Raw genomic sequence first — 26,430 nt, forward strand, 5'->3', positions numbered from 1 at the left:
AGGACATTTCCATATTTGACGCATCAGTGACAAAAATGATGTTTGATGCATTTTTCTTGTTTGACTTGTACCCGATGTTCCCATGTTTTTTTTAGGTGTACTATTGACTTGCCTGTGCATGTCGTTGTGACTGTTCCACCGGAAGGGCAGGATACGCTCATCTTTTCGCGAACACCTCGTATCATCACTATTTGATATTCTGCCATGACAACCGTTTAATAGAAAAAATACCGTAGTTTGATGTTTGTGGCGATGATGTGATGTTCTAGGCCATAACCCTGACTGCTTCGATGATGCGTTTACAAGACATTACGAGGGCATTCCTGTTGTATACAAATGAAATGTTTATGAAACTGTTAGGGACATGTTTGATGGCGAACAGACTCAATCGGAACAGGCAGTTTCTTCTTTGAAACAACCAACAATGAAAGTAAAATATAACATTATAAAAATGTGTTTGAAAACAATATATTCATGACAACATATTGTTTACAAACCTTTTTGTGATCGATATCCATTGCCTCTCCGTAAACAACAAACGCAAGGATTTGGAAGGACGGGATTTAAAAGTCCATCAGAAAAACGGGGGCGGTCGGGTAGCTTAGTGGTTAAAGCGTTCGCTCGTCACGCCGAAGACCCGGGTTCGATTCCCGACATGGGTACAATGTGTGAAGCCCATTTCTGGTGTCCCCCGCCGTGATATTGCTGGAATATTGCTAAAAGCGGCGTAAAACAATACTCACTCACTCACTCACTCGAAAGGCTACGAAAACAATGTCCTGACATCACTGATGGCACAGCACAGAAGCTTCATCATTACAACTTATCGAACTTGATTTCAGAACACGCACATTTAAGCAACTCACACGTGAATCACGGGCCACAACTGTCACGTTCACGGGCCACAACTGTCACGTTGTCTTTCACATGCTGGCGTCGAATCCGTGAAATCTTGAAATTATCAGGTCAAATCAGGTGTCAATAGCCGACTCGTCTGCAGCCTAAGAAAGGACTGCTCAAGTTCCATTGGCAATCACGTTTTACCATCAGGCTCATTTCAAGTAAATCTACAGGTTACTGTTGACCCACATCATAGATCGGGATTGCTATCTCGCTTCGTGTAACTTCACCGAGAATGTTAACAACAACATTGGCAGCCATTGGCTCACAGCTCACCGTAATGTAGGTCATGTTCTGCCACATCCAAGTTTGGCATAATTTTGATTTTTTTTTAAAGATTTTTATTTACTGGGGGTAATTGCTAAATAACTGATAAGACTTACACATGTAAACAAATAGAAAGATGTTAATTCATAAAGTTTGTTGGTGTAGCATTTTTAAAACTATTTCTACAACATGTCAACCCTAACATGGGAAATTGCACATTCAATTTCAAAGAAATTATTCATCGGGCTGAGTTCCAAGAAAAGACTTGTACAGCAGTACAACAGTGTACAGCAGGTTGCGATGAGATTTAAACATATCTTTGGACTAAGCTTGGAGTGTCATTTGTCACTTCTTTTTGAAAAACTATGTTTTGAACACACATCTTGAACTTGTCAAGAATATTGGTATTTTCATGTTGATCTTGAGTAACATTCGTTACATACATAAATACCCGTGACCCCTTTTGGGATGTTCTAAGACAGCAGACCTTTGTTATTTCTGGTCTGTTATGCTGTTTTGTTAGGCGTTGCAAAAGAGCAACGGTTTAATGGAAATAAACCTATCTAAATATAATGTAGTCCCACTGTAGAGTAGATACCTCTTATTTATACATTTGAAACCTCGCGCTACAGCCCTCGGTTCCAAATTAAAATAAGAGGTACAACGCCTCGCTGTCAACCATGTGACCAAGCATGGCCACTCGATCCATTAAAATACCAATAAATAATGTGTGAAACCTCCATGTAAATGTCTTAGTATAGGATAGCGTCATGCATTATATTGACAAACAACTTGTCATATTTAATCAGGTTTTTTTTAGTGTCTACCATAAATGTTCTGAAATTACTTGACCAGGCCTTTGGTAGTTAAACCTTGGTTGAAAAGCGAAGTTGTGAGTATTATGTGTTTTTCCACGTGCATGTTTTTAAGTGTCTAGTGGACTGGGAAATAAAGACGCTATAAGCTATAACTGATGGTATACTGCTCCATATAAAGGCGAAGTTCAAGAAATGTACATTTTGCTACCGATAAACAACATAATTGATTTTTTTTCTATTGGTTACAATACGGGCAAGAGTCGACAGTCAGGTGACTGCAAACAGTGACAAATGCCAAATGGATAATAAAAATACAAGTTTTCCTTAAGATTTGGCTGGTTGGTTGGTTTGTTTGTTGTTTTACGCCGCACTCAGCAATATTCCAGCTATACGACGGCGGTCTGTAAATAATCGAGTCTGGACCAGACAATCCAGTGATTGACATCATGAGCATCGATCCACGCAATTGGGATCGTTGACATGTATCAACCAAGTCAGCCAGCCTGACCACCCGATCCCGTTGGTCGCCCTTTACGACAAGCATAGTCACCTTTTACGGCAAGCATGGGTTGCTGAAGACCTTTTATACCCCGGATCTTAAGATTTGGTGCTACATCTGGATCTAGCAGTTTATCTCTTTCTAACATCCTTTAACAATTTTTTGGTATGAGACAAAAACTGTTGGCTGGCATCAGTGGCAACTGTAAGCAGATGCTTCGGCTAAAGCCGCCCTTAATAAACAAACTTCAAACACAAACTTCCCAAATTCTGATTTAAAAGCTTCCATCAGGCAATATGTGAATGATCATTGGCAACAAAGTATCAAGAATCTGAAAAAAACTCCATGCCATCAAACCACTGATTGGGGGTCACGCACATTTTGGTTTATATCGTCATGATGGAAGTTGTTTTTCAGCGGTGCCGCATTGGCCACAGTTATCATACACATTCATTTTTACTGAAAGGTGAAGATCCACACCTTTCGATAGGCCACTTACTATTCAGCAAGTTTTGCTTGAATGTATTGATTTTGCACTTGTCAGACAACGTTTTTATGATAATGTTCATACCATATCTAAACGTTTTACCACAGTTTATAACCACTTGTTCTTAGCGTATCAAACTTCATGATAAAATATATTTGTATCTGTACAGTCAGTTTTTTTACCTTTGAATGTGATACATGACAGGTTTTAGTGATTTTCCACATCACTTTTATTGGTTGATATATGATAACACTAAAACCATTTCTCGCCGCGAACAGCTGCAAAATTGCTGATGCGGCCTTAAGCAATATTAGCTCACTCACTGAAGGTCCATCACGTATTCTAATAAGCTTGGCACCATTTCACAAAGCGACTTTAGCGTTACGACTAGTCTTACGATAGTCATAGCGTTAACATCTCTTTGTGAAAAAGGCCCATGGATCAAAGAAGTGAATAGCATCATTCACTTACTGGATTAATGGTTTTAAGTATTAAACAGTAGAACATGAAAATAAAATCTGTTTATTTGCGTCTTGCATAGTGTACATCTTCTGTTTATTTGCGTCTTGCATAGTATACATCTTCATATTCTCCAAGATATGTCATTTCCGACATTCGTCGTCCATTCTCTTTCCTCTTTGGCACCTGAAATAGACAAGACATTACGTACTTTATCATGGAGAGAACCTTGAATATGTCTACTTCATTACGGACGAAAGATATTTGGACATACCCACCACGTGTATACAACTGATTACAAATTTTCTTTTTATGCCCCCGATTTGAAAAAAACCCGGGGGTTATACCGATCAGCATGTTCGTCGGTCCGTCATCCGTCCGTCCGCCCGGTTTCCAAAACCATTAAATATTTCTTGTTGAAACTTTCAATATAGATCAGTCTAGTGGTGAACTGATGCCTTTTGATGATTTGGGATTATGTTTTATTCGACTTTGCTGAAATTGAGAATAGTGCTCGTATCCGAGGCAGATCTCCTAAACCGTTGAATATTTCTGGATGAAACTTGCTATACAGATCAGGCTAGTTGTGAACTGGTGCCTTTTGATGATTTGGGATTTAGAAAATACTGAACAGCATTATTTGTTTCTTCACTGAACTGATGGTATTTAATGACAATAAACTAAAAGTGAGGTATAAGTAGCTAAACTCTCCTGATGACTATATGTCATATAAAGTTGAAGTTGCCATTCACGACTTCAAGGCTCCATTGAGCCTGGATTTTCTGTTAAGCAGTAACTATAACAATAACTAAGCAATTTGTCCAAATATGAAACACCATCATTTCGCTGTACCCTATTTTCTACATTGTAACAAGAGTGAGTGAACAGTATTTCAGTGACATCACGGCGTGGCAGATCATTGTGTGAGAAAAGGCCGTAGTAATGCAGGTCTTGGATGTTTACCACTCTGCTGACAAACATAAAAACAATCTTGGCGAATCTTGAATTCGAATCCAAGATCAAACAGGTAAGTTTATAACTTGCCTGGGGGAAGCATCTCTCCATGTCGAATTGAGACGCTTTAGACGACCGATCTACCTTGCCCCCGAATGAAATAATAAATGGATAGTTGAATAGCTGCTGCAGACATATCGCAATCGCGACGTCACAGATTTGACATTATAGAACGTCAAATAGCCTCAAACCATATTATGTTAACAGAATAAAACATGTTTTGCCTTTAATTATTCATGAGGATCGAAAAGGTTTTGTTGGAGGTGAGGTTACAAGAATGATTTATGATGTGATGGAATATACTGAATCTTACCAAATACAAAGTTTATTGTTATTAATTGATTTTGAAAAAGCATTTGTTTCTGTGTAAGGAAAATTTATGTATGCATGATGTACTAAAAAAAAATTAAGTTTGGACCAAGTATTCAACATTGGGTAAAAGTCTTTTTCGAAAATATTGAATCAAGTGTTTTGGTAATTGGATATGCTAGTCCTTTTTTAAAGTTTCAAGGGGTTGTCGCCAGGGGGATCCGATAACACCATATATCTTTATTCTTGGGTAATACACTCTTCAAAGAAACGCACAGGTAGATTTTCAGGAAATTTATTGTACCTGATAAAGTCGATATATTTAATTTGATATAAAAGATACAAATATGCAATTTTGGAGATCGATTGTCACATGTTGTCGTTGCACAAAGGCATTGAAAACTGTTCATTGTCATGTCACATAAGGCCACAAGGTTGCGCTGAATTCAGTATCTCGTGTGACTGCGGGCAGCAATCACGCATCTGCAATTCCTCGGCACGGACTGGATAAGTGTACGAATTCTGCCCTGAGCCATTCTGCGCCATTCTGTTTGCAACGCGTTGGCCAGTTGTGGGAGAGTCTGTGGCGTGTTCTGACGTTGACGTACACGTCGATCGAGTTCATCCCAGAGGTGTTCGATTGGGTTGAGATCTCGACGGCCATGGCAAGACGCATTATGAGGGTAGTCAAAGGTTGGAAGAAGGTGAGGTTGAAGAATTTCATTCATGTAGCGATTTGCTGTCAAATTTCCATGAACCACAACCAAGTCAGATCTCGTGGTGTAGGATGACACTACCGCAACCGCATTTGTCGAATTCACGTGCACAATGTGGGGCAAAACGCTCATTTCGACGACGATAAACACGGTGTCTTCCATCTCGCCGGTGAAGTAGAAATCGTGATTCATCGCTAAACCACACTCGTCTCCAGTTTCTCAAATTCCAAGGCTGTAAGGTATGGCACCAACACAAGCGTCGCTGTTGACAGATCTGTTGCAAACCAGGGACGATAACTGGTCTTCTAAATCGGATTCCAGCCTCGCGAAGATGGTTCCTGTCAGTCTGGTCCGATATCCTCCTCAAACCAGGGATGCTTCCTGCAGTCTCCGTAGCTGTGGCATTGCGATGACTAGATGGAACATTCGAATGTAGCGATCCTGTGCAGGGGTGGTAACTCTTGGTCGGCCGGTTCTCGGACGGTCTGCAGTGGAATTGAACTGTGTGTATCGGTCACAAAAGCGGCAAATGGTGCTGTGGTGGACGTTGAAGTGGCGTTCAACAGAAGACTGCGATTCCCCTCTTTGGATACGTCCTATGGCGATGTTCCGATCGGCAGCGCTGAGTCTCGGCATTTTCGAACTTGAAAAATGTTGACAATTGAATTACAAATTAATGGCTTATGCCTGCTTGCACAATTTGCAGCTGATACTACATTAAGTTCAGATGGATCTGAAAAAAAGCCTCTATACCACAATGAGTAAGTTAAAGATGTTGCCCCGTTTTGGGGATTGAAAGATCATGCTGAAAAAAACAAGTTGATATGGATAGGGTAAAAAAAACAGATCAAGATATAAGTTATGTGAGGACTGGAATTTATTAGGCATAGATTTTGATGTTGATTTGGAAATATGGTTAATTTAAACTATACAAACAAGTTTGATAAGATAGAAAAGGAAATGGAAATGTGGGGGAAAAGTAACCTGAGACCTGTGGGTAGAAAAGTTGTACTAAAATCGTTGTTGTTACCCAAACTTAATCATCTGTTTTGCAGTATACCAAGCCCACCCAAAAGTGTAATAGAAAGGTTTCAGTCAAAATGTTTTCACTTCATCTGGAGATCTAAACCTGACAAAGTTAAAAGGGAAATTATGTCACAACATCCTGAATATGGCGGCTTCAGTGTCCCAGTGTTGGAAATGGTTATCGGTGCACTGAAAGTAAGCTGGATTAAGAAACTGGTTAATGGTAATTCCATGGTAATGGACAGCTTTCTTTTTTGAAAATGTAGCGTGTGCAAATGTAATTTACCTGGCTGATGCTGTTTATGTTAACGAAAAGATTTATTCCAAACATTAAAAATATGTTTTGGAGGGAAGATTTGTTATGGTGGTCAGTACACTTGAATTGCTGTGATAATGTTAAAAAATCTGATGAGGATATAATAATGAAATCAAAATTGATGGTAAGTCTATATATTTTCCACAATGGCATCAAAAGTGAAAAGCATATATAAATGACTTCATTAATGACACAGGGAAATTATATGATTTTGATGAATTTGTACAAAAATACAGTTTAAAGACAGACTTTTTGACCTATCAAGGAGTAAAACTGGCAATAGTCTGGTATTTACAAAATAACAATATAAACCAATGTGCTAAAGGTTGCAAAAGGCCTATACTGCCATATAATGTATCAAAACTAAACAATAAAAAGGAAAGCAAGGTATTTTATGAACCCCAATAAACCCTAAATTCATAAAACATAAGTGAAAAACAGTATACAGATACAGAGTGGACACACTTTAACCTATTGGCAAAAAAATGTACACAAAGATCTGAATTAAGATGGTTTCAGTTTAAAGTTATACATAATATTTTAATTACGAACTGTTATTTATTTAAAATTGGATATGTTGAATCGCCAGTTTGTTCATAATGATTATGTAATGAACCATCTGATGTAATTGTCCCTATGCTGCTGATATATGGGTGAAACTTCAGTTTGGCTTGGAAACTATACAGAAGGCAGATTTAATTTTAGAAATGAACACATATTGTTTGGATTTAAAGAGAAGAATAACAAGTAATGATGATAAATCAATGATGCTGTACACATTTAATTGAAAAAAGCAAAACCAATCTTTTTACTATTTCAGAAGGAATGCTTCGATATTATGAAATTACAAAATGTTTTGCATATTCAAATTGTAATTATGCAAGTTTCCATGCCTTCTGGTCTTCTCTACATGTATTATTTAGAAACTGTATCACTATGACATCTGATCTGTTCATGCTACAAACAGGGGGCACGGGTGGCCCAGTCGTCTAAGGCGCCGCGATTCGCTGTGCAGAGTTGCGTCCCTTAGGCACGCCAGAAACCTATGATTGTGGGTTCGAATCCCGGTTCACCCCGATTCTAGGTTTGTCAGCACCATACCCGTGCTCGTGGGTTACACCGAAGTGGTAAAGGTCTAAGACCTGCATCACTTCGGGCTTTCCTCCCACATTAAGCTGACACGCCGTGATATGACAGGAATACTGTTAAAAGCGGCGTTAAACCCAACTCACTCACTCACTCATGCTACACACATGCCAATAATGTCACAATAAATCCATGCACACTCTATGTATGATATTGAAATGTATGATATTGAAATGTAAAATATGATGGAAAATGGAATCAAAATATATTCTAAAAAATAAATAAATAAATAAATATTATGATATCAACGATGTCAGATAAAATTTCGTTTTGGTTATAATAAAAACCCGGGGACATACAGAACATCTTTTGAATTAACGGTGATCGTGTTATTCACTGTCACTCGAAATTAGACAGAAAAACTAGTGATAGGAAACAACCGTTTGTCACGTTGGCTTCAGGTACACGTTATATTCATGAAATCACTTTTACCAAATGTTATGTGTTAGAGGAAATTGTTCTATATTATCTGCCTTACCTTCTTTTTCACTTTGTTTTGACTGTGGTTGTTTTGACTGTGACCTTCCGCGTTGTTTCCACAACTGTGTAAAGAAATATCCAATTGTTATAATCTACCTTGTGAACTGTTTAACTTAATACTATTAAAGATTTGGGTAAACATGGACCCACCCAAAGAGAAACGCTTTGAAACAGCTTTTCTCGGCCACTTCGGCGCAGATTTTGGTTTCCCAATTTCACGGAGTATAAGCTTAATGTGAGAGCGACAGTACAGTGAACGAACGTGAATCATCGCAAAGGCACGCGATCGTTTAGCGACTGAAGGTTATGATCTCATGTTTACTCGGTAGATTGGAACCGGTTTTTCTTTGGATGATTTTGTTTATTACCCTGTTGTGGTTCATTGTTTTTGAAAACTGTATGGAGTTCCTCCAATGTTCGAGCAGCAGCATACACGCAATAGTTACTGTCATGCAAAGAACAGTCTGCGTTGATAGTGACAGTAATAATTACATTTCATTTATCAAGTTGATTCTGTGGAAATGATTTGTTAAATTGCTTAATTGGCCTGCGTTTCTCAATCGGTAAATCACAGATTTGATTATAGATTGACATTAACAAAAAATGCAAAGGATCGTTGACAAAAGAAGGGTCGGAATCGGGAGAAAACTCAAAATCTTCGAGGCCACCATCAGGAATTCCATTTTGTGACAACTGCATCAGGTAATTTCGGAAGAATAATGCGAACGTTCATTTGCAATTTCGGGTCTGCTTCTATGGGAACTGAGGGTTCCTGCAAAGGCGACAGGCGATTGTTGGCTGTTAGCTCACCAGGTTCACGGCGCAAATATAATTTTAGTCGCCGGAGCTGGTCACGGATGTTTTGTTCTGTCAGATGTGCATACTTTGGCATGACTTTTTCCTGCTATGAATCTGTTTTTATCTTTGACAAATTCATTGAATTTGAAATGTTTCATTTACAATGTAAAGTCTATTTGATTTGCACAAAGATGTTATATTTAATTGTATATTTGTGGGTTTGGTCACTCAGTTCATAGACTTTCAATACCTGTTGAAATAAAATGAATAAGATTCATTGCCTCCAGTCAAATATGCCCAGAAGGCGGTGGCTCATGGGCCAATCTGATAGATTAATTAATTTCCAATTAATTCTTCTGCTTGAGTATACCACCTCAGTATCCTTGATGCTGCCAGTTGGAAATCCACTGGTGTTAAGCATCGTCTTTTTGACACTCCATGGTTGGTGGGGAGCTCGGGTGGCGAACCATATACACAATCAACATGGCACAACCAAAAAAAAAAAACATGCACTAGATGAAAAACTTTTTCGCTGGTCTCGATTTTTAGTGGTTACTGCTGCTGATGGTATGCCATTGAGGCCTAACCCATTTGCTATTTCTAAGGCGCTTTATGGCATTGCAGGCGATGTTCAGGGTGTGAAAAAATATCGCTCAGGGTTTCTACTGATTGACTGTAAAACTGCAAAGCACACAAGGCGTTGTCAGAGACGGGGAACGTTGTCTCTGTGATATTTTATTTCACGTACCAAAGATATAATCATCTTCAAATCAAACACCTACATTGTATCTCATGACGTTCTCAAAACCAGCTCCTCCTAAGAATATCAAAGCAGGATATTTGAACATTGAAGTTGATCACTACATTCCCACCCCACTTCGATGTTACAAATGTCAGCAGTTTGGGCATGGTGCACAATCATGCAAGAATCACAAACTATGCCATCAATGTGGAGAAAATGACCACAACACAGATAACAAATGTACCAAAAGCCCTCACTGTGCAGATTGTTCTGGCGATCATCAAAGTCCTGTCCCAAGTTCAAACTTCAGCTTCAGATTGTTAAGCTACAACATGAGAGAACATTACTTTACTGAAGCAAAACGTTTGATCCTGCAATCTGTCTCACCGACCACAGCTGTGTCCTACTCGGCAGCTGTGACTCGCACACCTTCTAGATCTGTCACGTCTGTCCATTGCCAGACAGATACTACTTGGATTTCAACAGAAAATTATTCCTTATTACGGTTAAATTCTTCTTCCCAAACAAATGATGCACCAAATCAGCGCATGTGTCAACACCGTCAATGGCAACTGCAACAACAATTCAGATCGTGTGCCAAAGGGTCACCGCGACTCCATACAGATTTATAATCGTTTCGAAACCTTGGAGGACATGGATGCCTGTCCTCACCATCCCTTCTCAGTAAGTCGCCGCGAAATGGGATACGTGGATGTCCTGTACATCAATCAGTAACTTGAATATTATGAATCCACTGATTCAGAGGAACTGCAGAGGTCTCAGGACCAATTTTAATGAACTACATTTATTATACCCCGCCACGAAGTGGAAGGGGGATATAGGAATGGGTGCCGTCCGTCCGTTCTTCCATCCGTCCGTCTGTCCGTCCGTCCGTCACATTTCTTTTCCGGAGCAGATCTTGGAAACCGTACCATATTTCTTCACCATACTTGGCACTTAGATAGGTCTAGTGGTGAACTGGTGCCTTTTGATAGTTTGGGATTTTTAAAAAAATTATTTTTCGAGTTTCCATGGCAACGACTTCGATTTATGGCGGTAGTCCTCGTTTCCGGAGCAGATCTTGAAAACCGTACCATATGTCTTCACTAAACTTGGCACGTAATGTCATCTCGCAGTATTGAATACATTTCCTTTCTTGTTGGTAAGTTCTGCATTGCTTGAGTGTATGTTCCTCCAAAAGTGTCATGGACACGGTTGTTGCATTCACTGACTAACTTCATGCAGAAACACAACTCATTACAAATACAACAGTGTAACTGATCTTAAACCTACTCAACTGTATAAACACTGCCTCCTATCCTGTATATATTCTTGTCAACCATACTCTGTATTTCACTTGCTTGATAACGGTGTTAGAACCTTCACCGAAACCATCACTCCTAATTGCAATAAAGAAGTTGTTCGTCCATATGTCTCATCCTTACTCATTACAAATACAGTTACATATTCTATCATAAACTGTAGATGGCAAAACCAAACCAGTAATAACTTTTTTTAGTGCTGCAATTAGGCCATTTACAAAAAGGCCCAGTGAACATAGTTCACAGAACTAATGCATTGCACACAACTGGACATGTCATATTGTCGGGGGATATGAGTATTTCATGCTTGTTAATCCAAGATTTTACGCCATCAGCAACCTGTTTCCAGGAGACATATCTCAAACAGACATAACTTCAGAGATCAGATCTTCAATCTCTGTACGATCAGCTTCCTAAGCCCTGTGTGATCATGGGTGATTTGAACGGCCATAACCCATTATGGGGAAATGTTAATACTAAAGGAAAAGTCCGATAACAACTTGTGCATTTTCAGTGATGGATCAAGTACATGCTGGAACCTATTCTGCTTTAGATCTGTCACTAACAGAATCAAATCTATTCAATGAATTTACGTGGTCGGTCAATGATGACTTGTGTGGAAACGACCACTTTCCCTCAATAGTAACAGCAATTAATCCATCTGATGTTCCACCTACATCAAGGTGGAAGTTTACCAAGGCCAACTGGCCTTCCTTTCAGGAACTCTCTACAGACAGATTAACACCTGATATGTTCAGGGCGGTTACCTAGCCAAACCAATCGTTTTCGGATAAGCTGAATGAAATTGCTGACATAACCATCCCTAAGTCCTCTGCAAATCCACACATTCGAAAACCATGGTTTGATAAAGCGTGCAAGAGAGAAATATTTCTGCCGACATCCAACTGTCCTCAACTTAAATCATGTTAAAATCACAAATGCCAGTTCGAATCCCGGTTCGCCCCGATTATGTTTCTAGGTTAATCAACACCACACCACACCAAACAAGATATGCATAAGTCTTGGAGGGATTATGTCTCTAAAATTAATTCTCGCACACCAATATCCAAGGTGTCGAACATGATTGCCAAAATTAAAGGCAATGGGTCAAATTCGACTGTCCACCATCTCAAGGAAGGTAACCATCTCTTAACAGATAAATTGGACATTGCCAATAAATTAGGCGAAACGCTGACCAAACACTCTTCATCGTCAAACTATGATCCTAAGTTTCAAAAATATCAGAAACAACAGGAAAAAAACGATACTGCAACGGGAGCTGATAATATTCACTATCAGCTCTTGAAGCATTTGCCTGATTCATGTTTAGAGACACTACTTAATATATTTGATCACATTTGGACATCAGGAAATTTTCCTCCTTCGTGGCGTAATGCAATAGTTGTTCCCATACCTAAACCTGGTAGGGACCATACTGATGCATCTAATTATAGACCAATATCACGATTCAGCTGTGTATGCAAAACCATGGAGCGAATGGTTAACAATTGACTGGTGTGGTACTTGGAAACCAACAAACTCATAAGTAACATACAATGTGGTTTCCGTAAAAATAGAAGTACCATTGACCATCTGGTACGTTTAGAATCTTTTGTCAAAAATGCAATTGTAAATAATCAGCATCAGTATCAATCTTTTTTATTTAGAAAAAGCGTATGATACCACATGGAAGCATGTTATTTTAAAAGATCTACATTATTTGAGGTTAAGAGGTCGTATGGCTCAATTTATATATCAATTTTTAACAGACCGACAACTGGTTCCACCCTGTCTGAACATTATAATCATGATCAGGGTGTCCACACAAGGCAGTATTTTGTCTGTAACACTGTTTAGTATAAAGATTGATAGTCTGTCAAAGGGTTTAAATGATTCCATTGATAGTTCACTCTTCGTGGACGATTTTCATATTTCACGTCGTGGCAAAAATATGCATACCATCGAGAGACAGTTGCAGCTATGTCTCAACAAAATCCAAAAATGGTGTCTTGCAAATGGTTATACGTTTTCAAAAGCTAAGACCAATTGTATTCATTTCTATAGGAAATACAAGCACCACAAAGATCCAGAGCTATTTTTACATGGCACTCCTATCAAGGTTGTAGAAGAGGCCAAGTTCCTGGCTCTCATTTTCGATCACCATTTAATCTTTGAAGCCGCATATTAATTATCTTAAAACTAAATGCCTGAAGACTCTAAATTTGTTGAAAGTTGTTGCTAATACAAAGTGGGGAGGTGATCAGACATCCCTCCTCCATTTGTATAGGTCTCTAATCCGCTCTAAATAAGATTATAGCACCATCGTTTATGGTGGAGCCTGTAAGAGCAATTTACAAAGTTTAAATTCGATTCACCATCAGGGCCTACGACTTTGTCTTGGCGCATTCCGAACATCTCCTGTGGACAGCATGTATGAAGAAGCTAATGAACCTTCATAGAAGCAACGCCGAATCAAGTTATCGCTACAACACATTGCTATATTACATTCTCACCCCTTAAACCCTGCATACACGTGTGTTTTTCAACCCCTTTACGAAGAACATTTTCACAGAAAGCCTAAGCTCGTCCCACCATTACAGCAACCCCACATTACAGCTACCAATATTGATTTAGATAATAATTCTCCTTTCAGGCTTTTGTCTTCTCCTCCTTGGCAACTGATCAGACCAGAAGTAGACTTTTCCCTTTCTCAATTTAAAAAATCAAACACAAATCAATTAATATATCAACAAGAATATATACAAGTTAGAAATAAATATGAATCCCACCGTTCCATTTTGTTTCAGATGGATCCAAGGAAGGTAGCACAAAAACCGCATCATCCCGATTACCTGACCATAACTCAATTTTCACAGCTGAAGCCAAAGCCATTTTAACAGCTTTGGAATTTATTAAAAAACAATCTAGCAGTAACTGGTTCATCATCTTTTCAGATTCACTTTCTTGTCTACAGGCAATAACATCGAGCTCTTCAAGCCATCCATTTATTTCAGATATTTTAGAACTGTACAATGACCTTGTTACTGGCCAATACGACATCGTCTTTTGCTGGTTGCCCAGTCATGTTGGAATCACAGGTAACAATATGGCTGATGCTGCAGCAAAAGCAGCTCTCAACAAATCTGTGACACCACTTCATATACAAGACAGCTACTACAAACCTTTAATTCGATAACTTCTTTGATAGGCATTTAAAAATCGGAGAACTAAGTATCCAAGTATTCATCCATAAATTATTATCCTTACTTTAATTAGATGTTATATCAAAGACCTTATGCAAAAGAAGTGGGACACTCAAGTGGGTATAAATTAATTTCATGCAATAAAATCAAATATCGGTTATACCTACTTGGGTTGTCATTCCAGATATGAAGAGGTCGTATTAAGACGATGTCGTATTGGCCATTTTCGTTTAACTCATGAATATTTGTTAAAAGGTCCTGCTTGACTGTATCGATTTTTCCATCACAAGGGATACTTTTTTCCAGGTTTCATCAATCAAGGATCTTTTCAATCAGGTAAGTACTCGTTTAACTCTTGTATTTTTTAAATGCAGTTGAGCTAATAGAAACATTTGGATAATATGTATTGTAAAAAGTATGTAATTTTAATTTGCTAAAATGATTATATAACTGTGAATGTTAATGGCTGTACCTTCAAACGGGGTTGAAGTAACGTAAAATAATTGCCCCCCTGAGAGGGTACGTAGGTCCCACTTCATTTAAAGTATGTTTCATTTCCATGGTTTTAATCATAGAATTCTTGTTGTTTATAATGCCTTGGCTAAACCGTACAATCACCAGTAGCCAGAGGAATGGTGTAACTCCTGCTGGAAGCAGAAGTACCGTAGGTCCCCATGGTACCTAGTATGGTGACCTATCTTTGGTTATTGGTGGTCTATAGCCCATTTTATTGTGCATTGTTATAAATAAGTCAAATTTAATGATGATGTGCTAGTTTTAAATCTACATCTGTGATAATCTAGTTATTTTACTGTTCTTCGTCGACAGGTTTTATTGTTCAGTTTTGTGTATCATTAATATATAACTTGATTTAGTAAAGATATGGCTGAAATATTGCCGATGTGACTTTTAACATTAACTCATTTACTCACTGTATGTATCTGTGTATTCATGTGTCCTGTCAAGACAAGAGTTCTACTCACTTATGTCATCACTTATCACACCTGCAAGTCCAGACAGACATCACCCACGCAACATTGTTTTAGCGGAAGTACTCAACTCAGCGGTGGTATTTGGTGTGATTAAGGTGAGGATTCTCCTGTATTTTCCTTAGATATAAATCCACTGATGCTTGAGAGGAGTGGAGAGTGAGCCAGGTGCCTCTGACAGGGCATCGGGCTCACTCATTCAAGAAGGCTACGGAGATAAAGCTCCTCAAGCCTCCCCCACGCTCCAGAAGCCCCCAAAACAATCACCTTTGGCGCTAATTCTAATCTAGAGGTTAAACCATACATAAAACAGGTCAAACAATGTTCAAACTGCCTTCAATACAATCACAAGGCCAATCAATGCAAATTCAAAAAAACTAAATGTAAAAAATGCGCTCAAACCGACTGCTCAGGGACTTGCTCACCCTGGTGCATACATTGTAAATCAATAAACCACTCGTCACTCTCCAACCAATGCTCACACAGGCACTCACTCACCAAACTGGCCAACAAACACATAAACATAGACTCGGCCAAAATCCAAACTAAAAGACACACGCCGAAAACATCCAAACCACTCCTCCCCACACCACACCCAAACACCATCCCACCAACAAGCACCACACCAAAACTCCCAGACTCTATATGGGGCCACTTCACAGAAACTGCTCCCACTGCATACACACACAACCACCCACCAACTCCCCCATACCTCACATAGCCATAACATCAACACCCACATGCAAAGCGAACCAAAAAACGACAACCAAACTACAACCCTCAGCCAATCACAGTACAGCCCCCAAGGCAACAACACAGCCAGATAAGCAAGCACAACAACAAAAACACAAACACCAGGGAAACCACAGCTGCACCCGACTCGCAAGCACAAACACAAAATGGAAGACTAAATATTTTCCAATGGAACGCCAACGGACAAGCCTCCAACGGCCAAGAATTAAAAGCCAAATTTAAACTAGAAAAAGGCCCACATATTGCATGCATCCAGGAAACTAAATTCTCCACTAGATCCAAATTTACACTACCAAGCTATAACTCAGTTAGAACAGACCGAGCCAAAACCAACCCAGGAAGAGCCGGAGGAGGCCTAATAATATATATCAGGGAAGACATAAATTACGAAGAAATCAAGATAATCACGCCAGACTTAGAAGCTAACGGCATTCAAATTACAATTAACAATAAAAAGATAAACATCATAAATATATACCACTGGGTAGAAAAACAAGTCCAACCTGAGGATCTAAATATGCTACTCCAAATAAGCAACAAATCTACGATCTTTTTAGGTGATTTCAATGCCCACCATCCTACCTGGAGTATAGCAGACAAAATAGACAAACACGGCAAACTCGTTTCTGAATGGATCGAAAATAACGCCCTAATACTAAATAACAACCAACTTACGAGGTACGACAAAATACACCAAAAAATGTCGGCTATCGACCTAACTATGTGCACCGCAGATCTAGCCCAAAGTATTCAATGGGAAGTACACGATGTCCTACCAGGTATTGTCCACTTCCCCATAAATATAACTATAGGAGATACAAACGTACCACTTCCAACACATAACAAGGAACCAAAATTCGATTATAACCAAGCCAACTGGGACAAATTTCAAGAAATCTGCAATCGGGCTAATCTAAATGACCTAGAAAGTAATGATCCCGAAACCTTCTGCAAAAATCTGACAGACAATATAATAAACGCAGCCAAAAACTCAATCCAATTCAAAACAAATAAAACAGGCAAACCTTCGGTACCATGGTGGAACGAAGAAATAGAACAAACTAGACGAAAACGTAAATCCGCATTCAATAAAGCCAAACGCGATTACAAACATCTAAATATAGCACACGAACTAAACCACCAAGTTCAAAGCCAAGTCAAAACAGTTAAAACAAGAAATTGGAAAAATTCTGTGAAGAAATATATAACCGTACAGACGCCAGAACGGTTTGGCCCAAAATCCACGCCATTTGAGGCATAAAACGTCATAAAAAACCAACATAAACAACTCAAAACTCCTTCCAAAAAGCTAATGACCTCGCCAACCACTTTTCGGCCGTTAGCAGCAACAGCAACTTCAACCAAAAATTTCAAGAAAAACTAAAAACAGAAAATAAATTCACCAAAGAACCAAATAATGATAACCTAGAAATAAACCTCCCATACACAATGGAGGAACTACTTTACGTCATCCAAAACAGGAAAAAGGGCACAGCCCCAGGATTGGACCTAACTTTCTACCAAATAATCAAAAAGCTCCCCCGAAAACTACTCCAGGCTCTACTAAAACTATACAACCTCATCTATCAAAAAGGAAAGGTACCTACTCCTTGGAAACAGGCTTTAGTTATACCAATCCCTAAACCAAACAAACTAGCTAATCAGGCTAACCCTTATAGACCAATTTCCTTAACCTCCAACTTATGTAAGGTAATCGAATCTATGGCTAAGAACAGACTACAACATTACCTAACACAAGGGGCGGTCGGGTAGCCTAGTGGTTAAAGCGTTCGCTCGTCACGACGAAGACCCGGGTTCGATTCCCGACGTGGGTACAATGTGTGAAGCCCATTTCTGTTGTCCCCCGCTGTGATATTGCTGGAATATTGCTAAAAGCGGCGTAAAACCATACTCACTCACTCACTCACTCATCTAACACAAAACGACATAATAAACTCTCAACCTTAGATAACCTCGCCCGATTAGAGCAGGACATTAAAACAGGCCAACTTAACAAACAATTCTTGACAACAGGCATCTTTCTGGACTTCTCCAAAGCATTCGACGTGGTTTGGCACAACGGGCATATACAAAAATTACAAAAAAAACAGAACTCAAAGGTCAAATAATTAATTACATCCAGGACTTACTTACAAATCGTAAAATTACCGTGGGCATAGACAAAACGCTATCGGACCAATGTCCCTTAGGAAATGGCACTCCCCAGGGCAGCATCCTGAGCCCCACACTCTTCAATATCATGATTAATGATCTATTCGAGGGCTTATCCCCCAAAGTAAACACTTCAAAATTCGCGGTTGATGGAGCCCTCGGGATCCGCACAAAAAGTATAAAAATGACCCAAAATTTACTACAAAAATCTCTAAATATGATCCAACTATGGTCTGACAAATGGGGCTTCTCCCTCAACCCAGAAACTACTGGAATAGTAGTTAAACATAAAAATATGAAACAGACCTCCCCAAAACTCCACCTAAATAACAACCCAATTAGGACTAATCTTTGATGAGCATCTGACCTGGGGTGCTCAAATCAAAGAACTCGTAACTAAATGCAGTAAAGACCTAAATACTCTGAGATGTCAAACGGGCTCCAACTGGGGAGCCGCTAAACCCACTCTACTATCACTATACATATCGCTAATTCGATCAACACTAGACTACGGCAGCGCCATATACAACACCCTTAACAATTCGCTAAATATAAGAAATTAAACTCCATCCAATATCAGGCCCTTAAACTCATCACTCGAACTCAACATGGTACCTCTATCACCTCACTCCAGGCTCTAACGGGAGAAATCCCACTAGAATTACGTAGGGAGCAACTAATCCTAAACTTCTGGGCCGCGTCCCAATCAAACCTCTAATCGAAAACATCCTAAAAAACATCATTAGGCCCCCCCCCCCCCCCCCCAAAAAAAAAGAAAAGCATTACCCTCTCCTCACCCCAATCTCACAAAGAGTTACTAATTATCTAAAAGAGCACAAACTTAATAATCAACAACAAAATACCTAACCATCAAATATTTTCACCCCTTAACTCCAAATACCTAAAATAGATACATTACTATCCAACACACTAAACAAGCAAACAGACCCCAACATAGCCAAAACCACCACACTCGCATACATTCACGAGACATGGCAAAATTGGTGCCACATGTACACAGACGAATCATCAGATCCGATCTAAAAAAACACAGGTTTCGGAGTACAAGTCTCACAACCAAATAAACAAACCAGATCATACGGACTCCCAAACAACCAATTTATATTTACAGTCGAGCTTATGGGGATGGCCACAGCCCTTCACAACCCACAAACTAAAAACCATAAAAAAATCCTCATCCTCACAGACTCCCTCAGTGGTCTCCAAGCTCTCAAAAATAAAAACATTAAAAACCGCCCCAAACTAATCAATCAAATACTTAAAAGCACAAGCGACCTAACTAAAAAAGACATACAATTTATTTGGATCCCTGCCCATGTAGGTATTTTCGGCAACGAAAACGCAGACCAAGCAGCTAAACTATCCCCAAAAATCCCAAATATAAGCCTAAACCTACCAATCTCTAAGTCTGAAATCAAAGTATCACCAAACAAAACATCTAAAAAAAAAAGCAAACTAAATTCCTCAACTCAAATTGTCAAATCAGGAAAATAATAAGAAAGCCCCTTACCAAACCAAAAGTACTACACCCCTCCAAAAAAATCGACGGAGTCATACCTAAGCTACAGACAGGCCACCCAAAACTAAACAACCACCTAAAAACAGCTAAATTACACGCAACAGGAACATGCCCACACTGCACCCAACAAGAAACCCCAGAACATGCACTTATACACTGCACTCATTACCATCGATCCAAGATGGCGACAGGAGTCACACGCATGTAAGCGAGCTCGCATTGTGTGTGGAAATATTTGAAAAATACTTGTAAATTCAGCATGGAATGACATTATGAAGCATACAACTGAAGTAACTACTATTTGCAAATTATATTTAACAATTTTGGTTACTATTTGGACCTACTCTACAAAGAAAAATGCCAACTCATAACAGAGCAAACAGGAGAGGGGCCAAATCAAAGAAGCAGCAGCGAGAAGAGAAAACCATCTGTTTCTCCTCAGGACTTCCTACCATCAAAAATACTAGTGCAATCGACAATGCCTGAAGTATTTACATTTTCAACTAGTACACCTGATGTACGGGACACCACGCCGGGCCCCCGAGGATCATTGCAGGATCCCCAAGGAACGCCACCTGACCCCAACACAAGTCATGAAGACTCAACATCACCATTACCAGGTACGACAGATCAATCCTATCCGTCAGCACTATTTGACTTTTTCAAAGATGCATCGATAGATGTGATAACCACTAAATTGGTTAATGCTCTTATGTTACCTCAGGTTCTTGACAAATTCCAAAAGTTTTTCATGCTTGTTGCCAAAGAAATTGTCAGTGACATTGTCAAAGATATTGTTGCACCGCTACGGCAGGAAATACTAAGTATTCGCCAGGAGCTGAACAAGAGAACTGACGATCTCGTGCAATACAGCCGGAGAAACTCAATAAGGATAAGTGGTTGGTTGGTTGGTTGGTTGGTTTGTTGTTTAACGCCGCACTCAGCAATATTCCAGCTATATGACGGCGGTCTGTAAATAATCGAGTCTGGACCAGACAATCCAGTGATTGACAGCATGAGCATCGATCCACGCAATTGGGATCGATGACATGTATCAACCAAGTCAGCGAGCCTGACCACCCGATCCCGTTAGTCGGCCTTTACGGCAAGTATGGGTTGCTGAAGACCTATTCTACCCCGGAATCTTCACGGGTCTAAGGATAAGTGGTGTTGAGGAGACCCGCGATGAAAATGTCGAGGACGTCGTCGTGGACGTTTTGAAAGACGTCCATCCTAGTATCAATATAAGTGACATCGACAGATGCCATCACGTTGGAAAGAAGAATTCAGGGACCAAGAGACAGATAATTGTAAAATTTGTTAGTTACTGGGGCAGAAATAAGGTCATGAGAAATAGAAAATTACTGAAACAATCTGCCTATCTCAACGAGGACCTGACACATTACAGAAGCAAATTATTAAAGAAAACTCGTGGCTTGAAAAGCCAGAAGAAGAACCACGCAATATGGACATATGACGGCAGGATTCACGTATGTGAAAAGCCAGAGGGAGCAACTCATGTCATTGAGTATGAATCAGACCTTATCAAATACAATTGACAAGTCATTTGTGCTAAATTAAAGTGAATGGTTTGAATTCTACTGTGTATGATATTGAAAGTCCTAAGCTGTTCACTGACTAACTCATATTTGAATCATACATTTGTTGTGCATATGCATCAAACTCGTTAATATTATATTTACCCAAACTCAAACATTTACAGTTGCTAAGAATGAATTTTGTACTCCTAACACTTGTATCTCCATCCACGCCACAACCACAGATCGTATGGCGTATCACACCTGTATATCTGTACCATCGTGTATATTAGTTTTATATACTCTTGTATATACAAATTCACATGCCAATTATACCCCCAGTCAGTTATGTCGCAACACAAAAAGCGCCTACTTCAAAAATGAATCAGTCATATGGGTAATGACATTGTACAACATCGTGTGGCGATTGGGTTTTTTCATGGTAAATCGCGATCCTATACTAGCAAAGCTAGCTACAATTCTATCATCAGTCTATTCGTAAAGGAAATTCGATCAAAAACGCTTTGAACGAATGACACACAATGGGTGTTATACTAACCTCCGAATGGAAAGCATGTACACTCATCCTATGTCTTTGTATTTTACAAACGCAAGCAGGTTATACATACATTGTTTTATTGCTATTGTTGTGTTTACAGCTTGCCGGGGACGTTGAGCTCAGCCCGGGCCCACTGAACCGTGAAAATGACCAGCACGCGACATTTGTGTCAATATGTCACGTCAACACAAGAAATTTACGCAATAAGTTAAATTTTCTAAGTGAGTATTGTTCCGACTTTCACGTCGTTTGTTTCACTGAAACTCATTTAGATGATACTGTCAATAATGATGTCTTACGATGGCAAAACTACCACGATCCGATAAGAAAAGATAGAAATGCATTTGGGGGAGGGGTCATAGTCTATATACATGAAACGTTAGCATATAAAAAATTGAATGTATTAGAAATGGTCCTTGATGAAACTATATGGATACAGATATTTCTACCACAACAATCCTTAATTCTGTGTATTGTGTACAGACAAGAGTATAATAAAACTAATTTCTGGAATCGCCTAGACGACAGTATTGATAATGCGTTCGATATTACATGTAATTTAGTGATTGTCGGAGATATTAATGAAAATCTTTTGTCTGCGAGAAAGCTTCATGTAAATGATTTGTTAGACAGGAAAAATTTACGTAATGTGATAAATGAACCTACTCGGATTTCTAAAACAACGAGTAATTTACTAGATCCGATAATTGTAAGTGAAGATGTTTCTGTGGATGATTCTGGAGTGATTGATTTTCATAATGAGATTAGTGATCATAGGGGCACGTATATATATATATGTGAAAACACATTTTTCAACCAAATCATCATTTACTAGAGATATATGGTGTTATGGAAGAGGTGAATATGATAAATTAAACAACTTTATTTAATCAACTGATTGGATTAATCTTTTTAACAAATCTAAAGATATAGATGAATCTATTGAATGTTTTTACTCAAAATTTAATAATTATATAAAAATCAACTGATTGGATTAATGTTTTTAACAAATGTAAAGATATAGATGAATCTATTGAATGTTTTAACTCAAAATTTAATAATTATATAAAAATGTGTGTACCGTATAAAAAGGCTAGGATTCGACCGAATGATAAACCGTGGTTCAATTCCGAATTACGGAAGGCAATAAGGAAAAGAAACAGGTTACTTAAGATTTCAAGGAAAACAAATAAAGACAAGGACAGAACATTGTACAGAAAACAAAGAAATAAGGTAAATAATATGAAATATTATGCAAAGGAAATGTTCTACTCCAATTTAGACAATTTCGTTTTAGAATTATACTCAGAAAACAAATCTTCTTATTGGAAATTGTTACGATATTTAGTGAAAAATACAGGTAAGACTTCATCTATTCCCCCTCTGCGCAGGCATGTCACAGACGAAAGCCCAAATATATACTCAGATTTAGATAAAGGTAACCAGTTAAACAAGTATTTTTCATCCATAGCAGATGTTGATGGAAGTAAGGCGAGATTGCAAAATGTGGAAAAACGTACAGATAAAACATTTAGCACATTGCGAATAAACGTATATGAAATAAGTGATATAATTAAGTCTCTTCCTTTGAATAAAGCTTCGGGCCCAGATCGCATAAGTCATAAAATTCTTAAACATACTGTAGCATCTTTAAGTGAAGTCTTATGTCTATTATTCAGTATCTCATTGAGAACGCGTACATATCCAAGCCAATGGAAATTAGCACATGTTATGCCACTTTTCAAAAAAGGTGACCCAACACTATCCTCAAATTATGGACCAATATCTTTGATAAGCTGTAGCGGAAAGCATTCGAACGAGTTGTGTTCAAGCACTTGCACAATTATTTTCATGAGAATTCGTTGCTATACAAATACAAATCAGGATTCCAAGCTGGTCACTCGACCGTCCACCAACTGGTGGAATTATGTAATCAAGTGTGTAATGCAGTCGATAACAAAGAGTTCTATTGTATGGTATTCTCCGATATTTCTAAAGCGTTTGATAGGGTATGGCACAGTGGGCTTCTATATAAATTGTCATGTTATGGTATAAACGATGAATAACTAGGGTGGCTGGCTGATTACGTAGCAGCTCCCAACAATCTGTGTTTTTAAATGGAACATTGTCTGACACTGAAGAGTTAAAAGCTGGTGTGCCACAGGGATCGGTACTAGGCCCTTTCTTGGTCCTTGTGTACATCAATGATATTACTGACAGATTGAACTGTGCAACAAGATTATTTGCCGATGACACATCAAGAAGCAGCAAGAATTGTAACTGGTTTACCAACCTATACTTCCGTCAAAAATTTATATTTCGAAACTTCCTGGGAGCCCCTATCAGAGCGCAGGAGAAAACGTAAATTGTGTTTATTCTATCAAATGTATAACAATATGACACCTTTATACCTTAAAGATCTTGTATCTCACTCAGTCGGGACAAATGTAACATACAACCTTAGAACCGCTCACAATATAACTATGCCTCTATTACGAACTAAGTTATCTGAAGCCTCGTTCATACCATCCGCGATCAAATTGTGGAATACATTACCTATTCAGCAAAGGAATATTGAAACATTCCCTCGATTTAAATCCAGTTTAAGAACAGATAGTCATACAGTTCCATCATATTTCTCATATGGTTTAAGGAAAATTAACATAATACATACAAAATATAGATATGATGACAGTGAATTAAAAAATGACTTATTTCGAAAAGGTTTAAACGAGGATCCAAAATGCCGATGTGGCAGCCCATGTGAAATTTCAAATTTTATTTTCATTGAATGTCCTTTATTTAAATCAGATAGAAACGAATTGACACACTCACTATTGTTTATTGTGAAAGATACTTGTGATGTAAATACTGACCTGATGCTAGTTGGAAATGCAGGTTTACCTAATCATGTGAACGAAAGCTTTTTTAGGAATGTACATACATATATAAAGAAACCAAAAAGGTTTCAGTGAGCAGTGTGAATGTACATACGTTTCTCTATCTCTTTCCTTTCCTTTCTGTCATTTGATTTATTAACCGTAAATAAGCATACATGTAAATCTATGAGAGAGGGCGTTCTAAGTTGTGATAACTTGTGCCCAGTCCTTTTCATGAGAATAAAATATGTTTAAACTAAAACTCATTACCAAACACATAGAACAACTCTAGAGACACTCCTAAGCCCATTAAATAACTCACTAAACTTCAGAGCCCTGGGCGTATACCTAATTAAAACAGGTCTAATAAACCGTATCTAAAACAATCGAACACACCAATAAACCCAAATCTACATAAACAAACAACCATACACCACACACGGTTCCCTAAGTCCCTCCCCACCTTGGCACCTATTCCAAATCTCCAAATCTCCAAATTACAATATAAGCAACCCCTAAAAGCCCCATCCTGGATTGCGCACACCCTTTTGCTCCCCTTTTCGAAACTTCACTAAATGGCCTGGCGGGCCATGTGCGAAATACGCTCTCAGTCGGAAAGCGCAAGTAGTTGGTGGCACCACTCTGGGGCCGCTCCTGGCTTCTGATTGGTCGGGTTTTGTCTGACGTTATCAGAGGTCACGTGACCTGCGCAGGGCATTGCGGGTCATGGGTGACGTCACGATGACGTTCCGGTGGCGCGTGCGCATCCAAAATGGCGGCACGTCCGTTTCCGAGGGGCCATCTCCCCATCCAAGGGGGCGGCACGGTGATGTCACTGGTCTCATAGGTGATGGTGTTGGTGATAAGCCATGGACGTGTTTTTTTATGATGAAGTAAGACATCACTTCGAGAAATTGTCTTACCACAGTCTGAACACGATGTGGACTCCATGACGTCTTACAAGGCAACTCATCTTTAAAGCATGGCCTTTCTCTTTTATCTATTTATTCTTTACTTGTTTCTTAACTTTTACAACGAACATGTGCACAGACATAACAGACGCACAGACAGACAACGTAGACGACATCTCAACTCAGCTTCTACCCTTGGTTCGGCATCCTATTGGAGTTGAGATCAATCAAGACACAAAGAGTCAGTTCAGTTTATCCCTGTTTAATGATGACACCTAACACACTTCAACTTAGATACAGGGCAAACAATGAAAAACAATACGAAAATTTGCGAACAATGCGAAAAAGTGGATGACAACCTTCGTCATCGTCATCACACAGGTAGCCTGTTCAATGTTGCAACGAGTGCTGCTGTTGCTGCTGCTTCTGTTGGTAGGGTGATGCTGCTGCGGCTACTACTGTCGCTCTGTATAGTGCTGAGATGAGTTCAGTTGCTGGTGCTGCTGCTGGTGAGGGTGTTGTCGCTGCTGCGGCTGCTTCTGCTGCTGCGTGGAGTGCGTCGAAGAGTTCTGTTAGTGAGGGTGTTG

At 39.0% G+C, this 26,430-nt stretch overlaps 1 protein-coding gene across 7 annotated transcripts in view; it reads right to left on the reverse strand.

Annotated features, from left to right (window-relative positions):
- Positions 1-3,479: 3,479 nt before the first annotated feature.
- LOC124140901 overlaps positions 3,480-26,430 on the reverse strand; it is a 31,910-nt gene continuing 8,959 nt past the window's right edge. For 5 of the 7 annotated variants that reach the window (XR_006861965.1, XR_006861963.1, XM_046508721.1 and 2 more), the window contains 2 exons: positions 8,436-8,499; positions 3,480-3,616 (listed from right to left, as the gene is read on the reverse strand). Coding sequence is in view for 3 of the 7 variants with exons in the window: in XM_046508721.1 (XP_046364677.1) it covers positions 3,527-3,616; positions 8,436-8,499 (154 nt within the window). In the remaining 4 variants the exon portion in view is untranslated. The remainder of the gene's footprint in view (positions 3,617-8,435; positions 8,500-26,430) is intronic. The other 2 variants (XR_007223284.1, XR_006861964.1) reach the window with 1 other exon arrangement.

This window comes from Haliotis rufescens, unplaced genomic scaffold (assembly GCF_023055435.1).
Source record: "Haliotis rufescens isolate VD_foot unplaced genomic scaffold, xgHalRufe1.0.p SCAF_3, whole genome shotgun sequence".
Classification (NCBI taxonomy): Eukaryota; Metazoa; Mollusca; class Gastropoda; order Lepetellida; family Haliotidae; genus Haliotis; species Haliotis rufescens.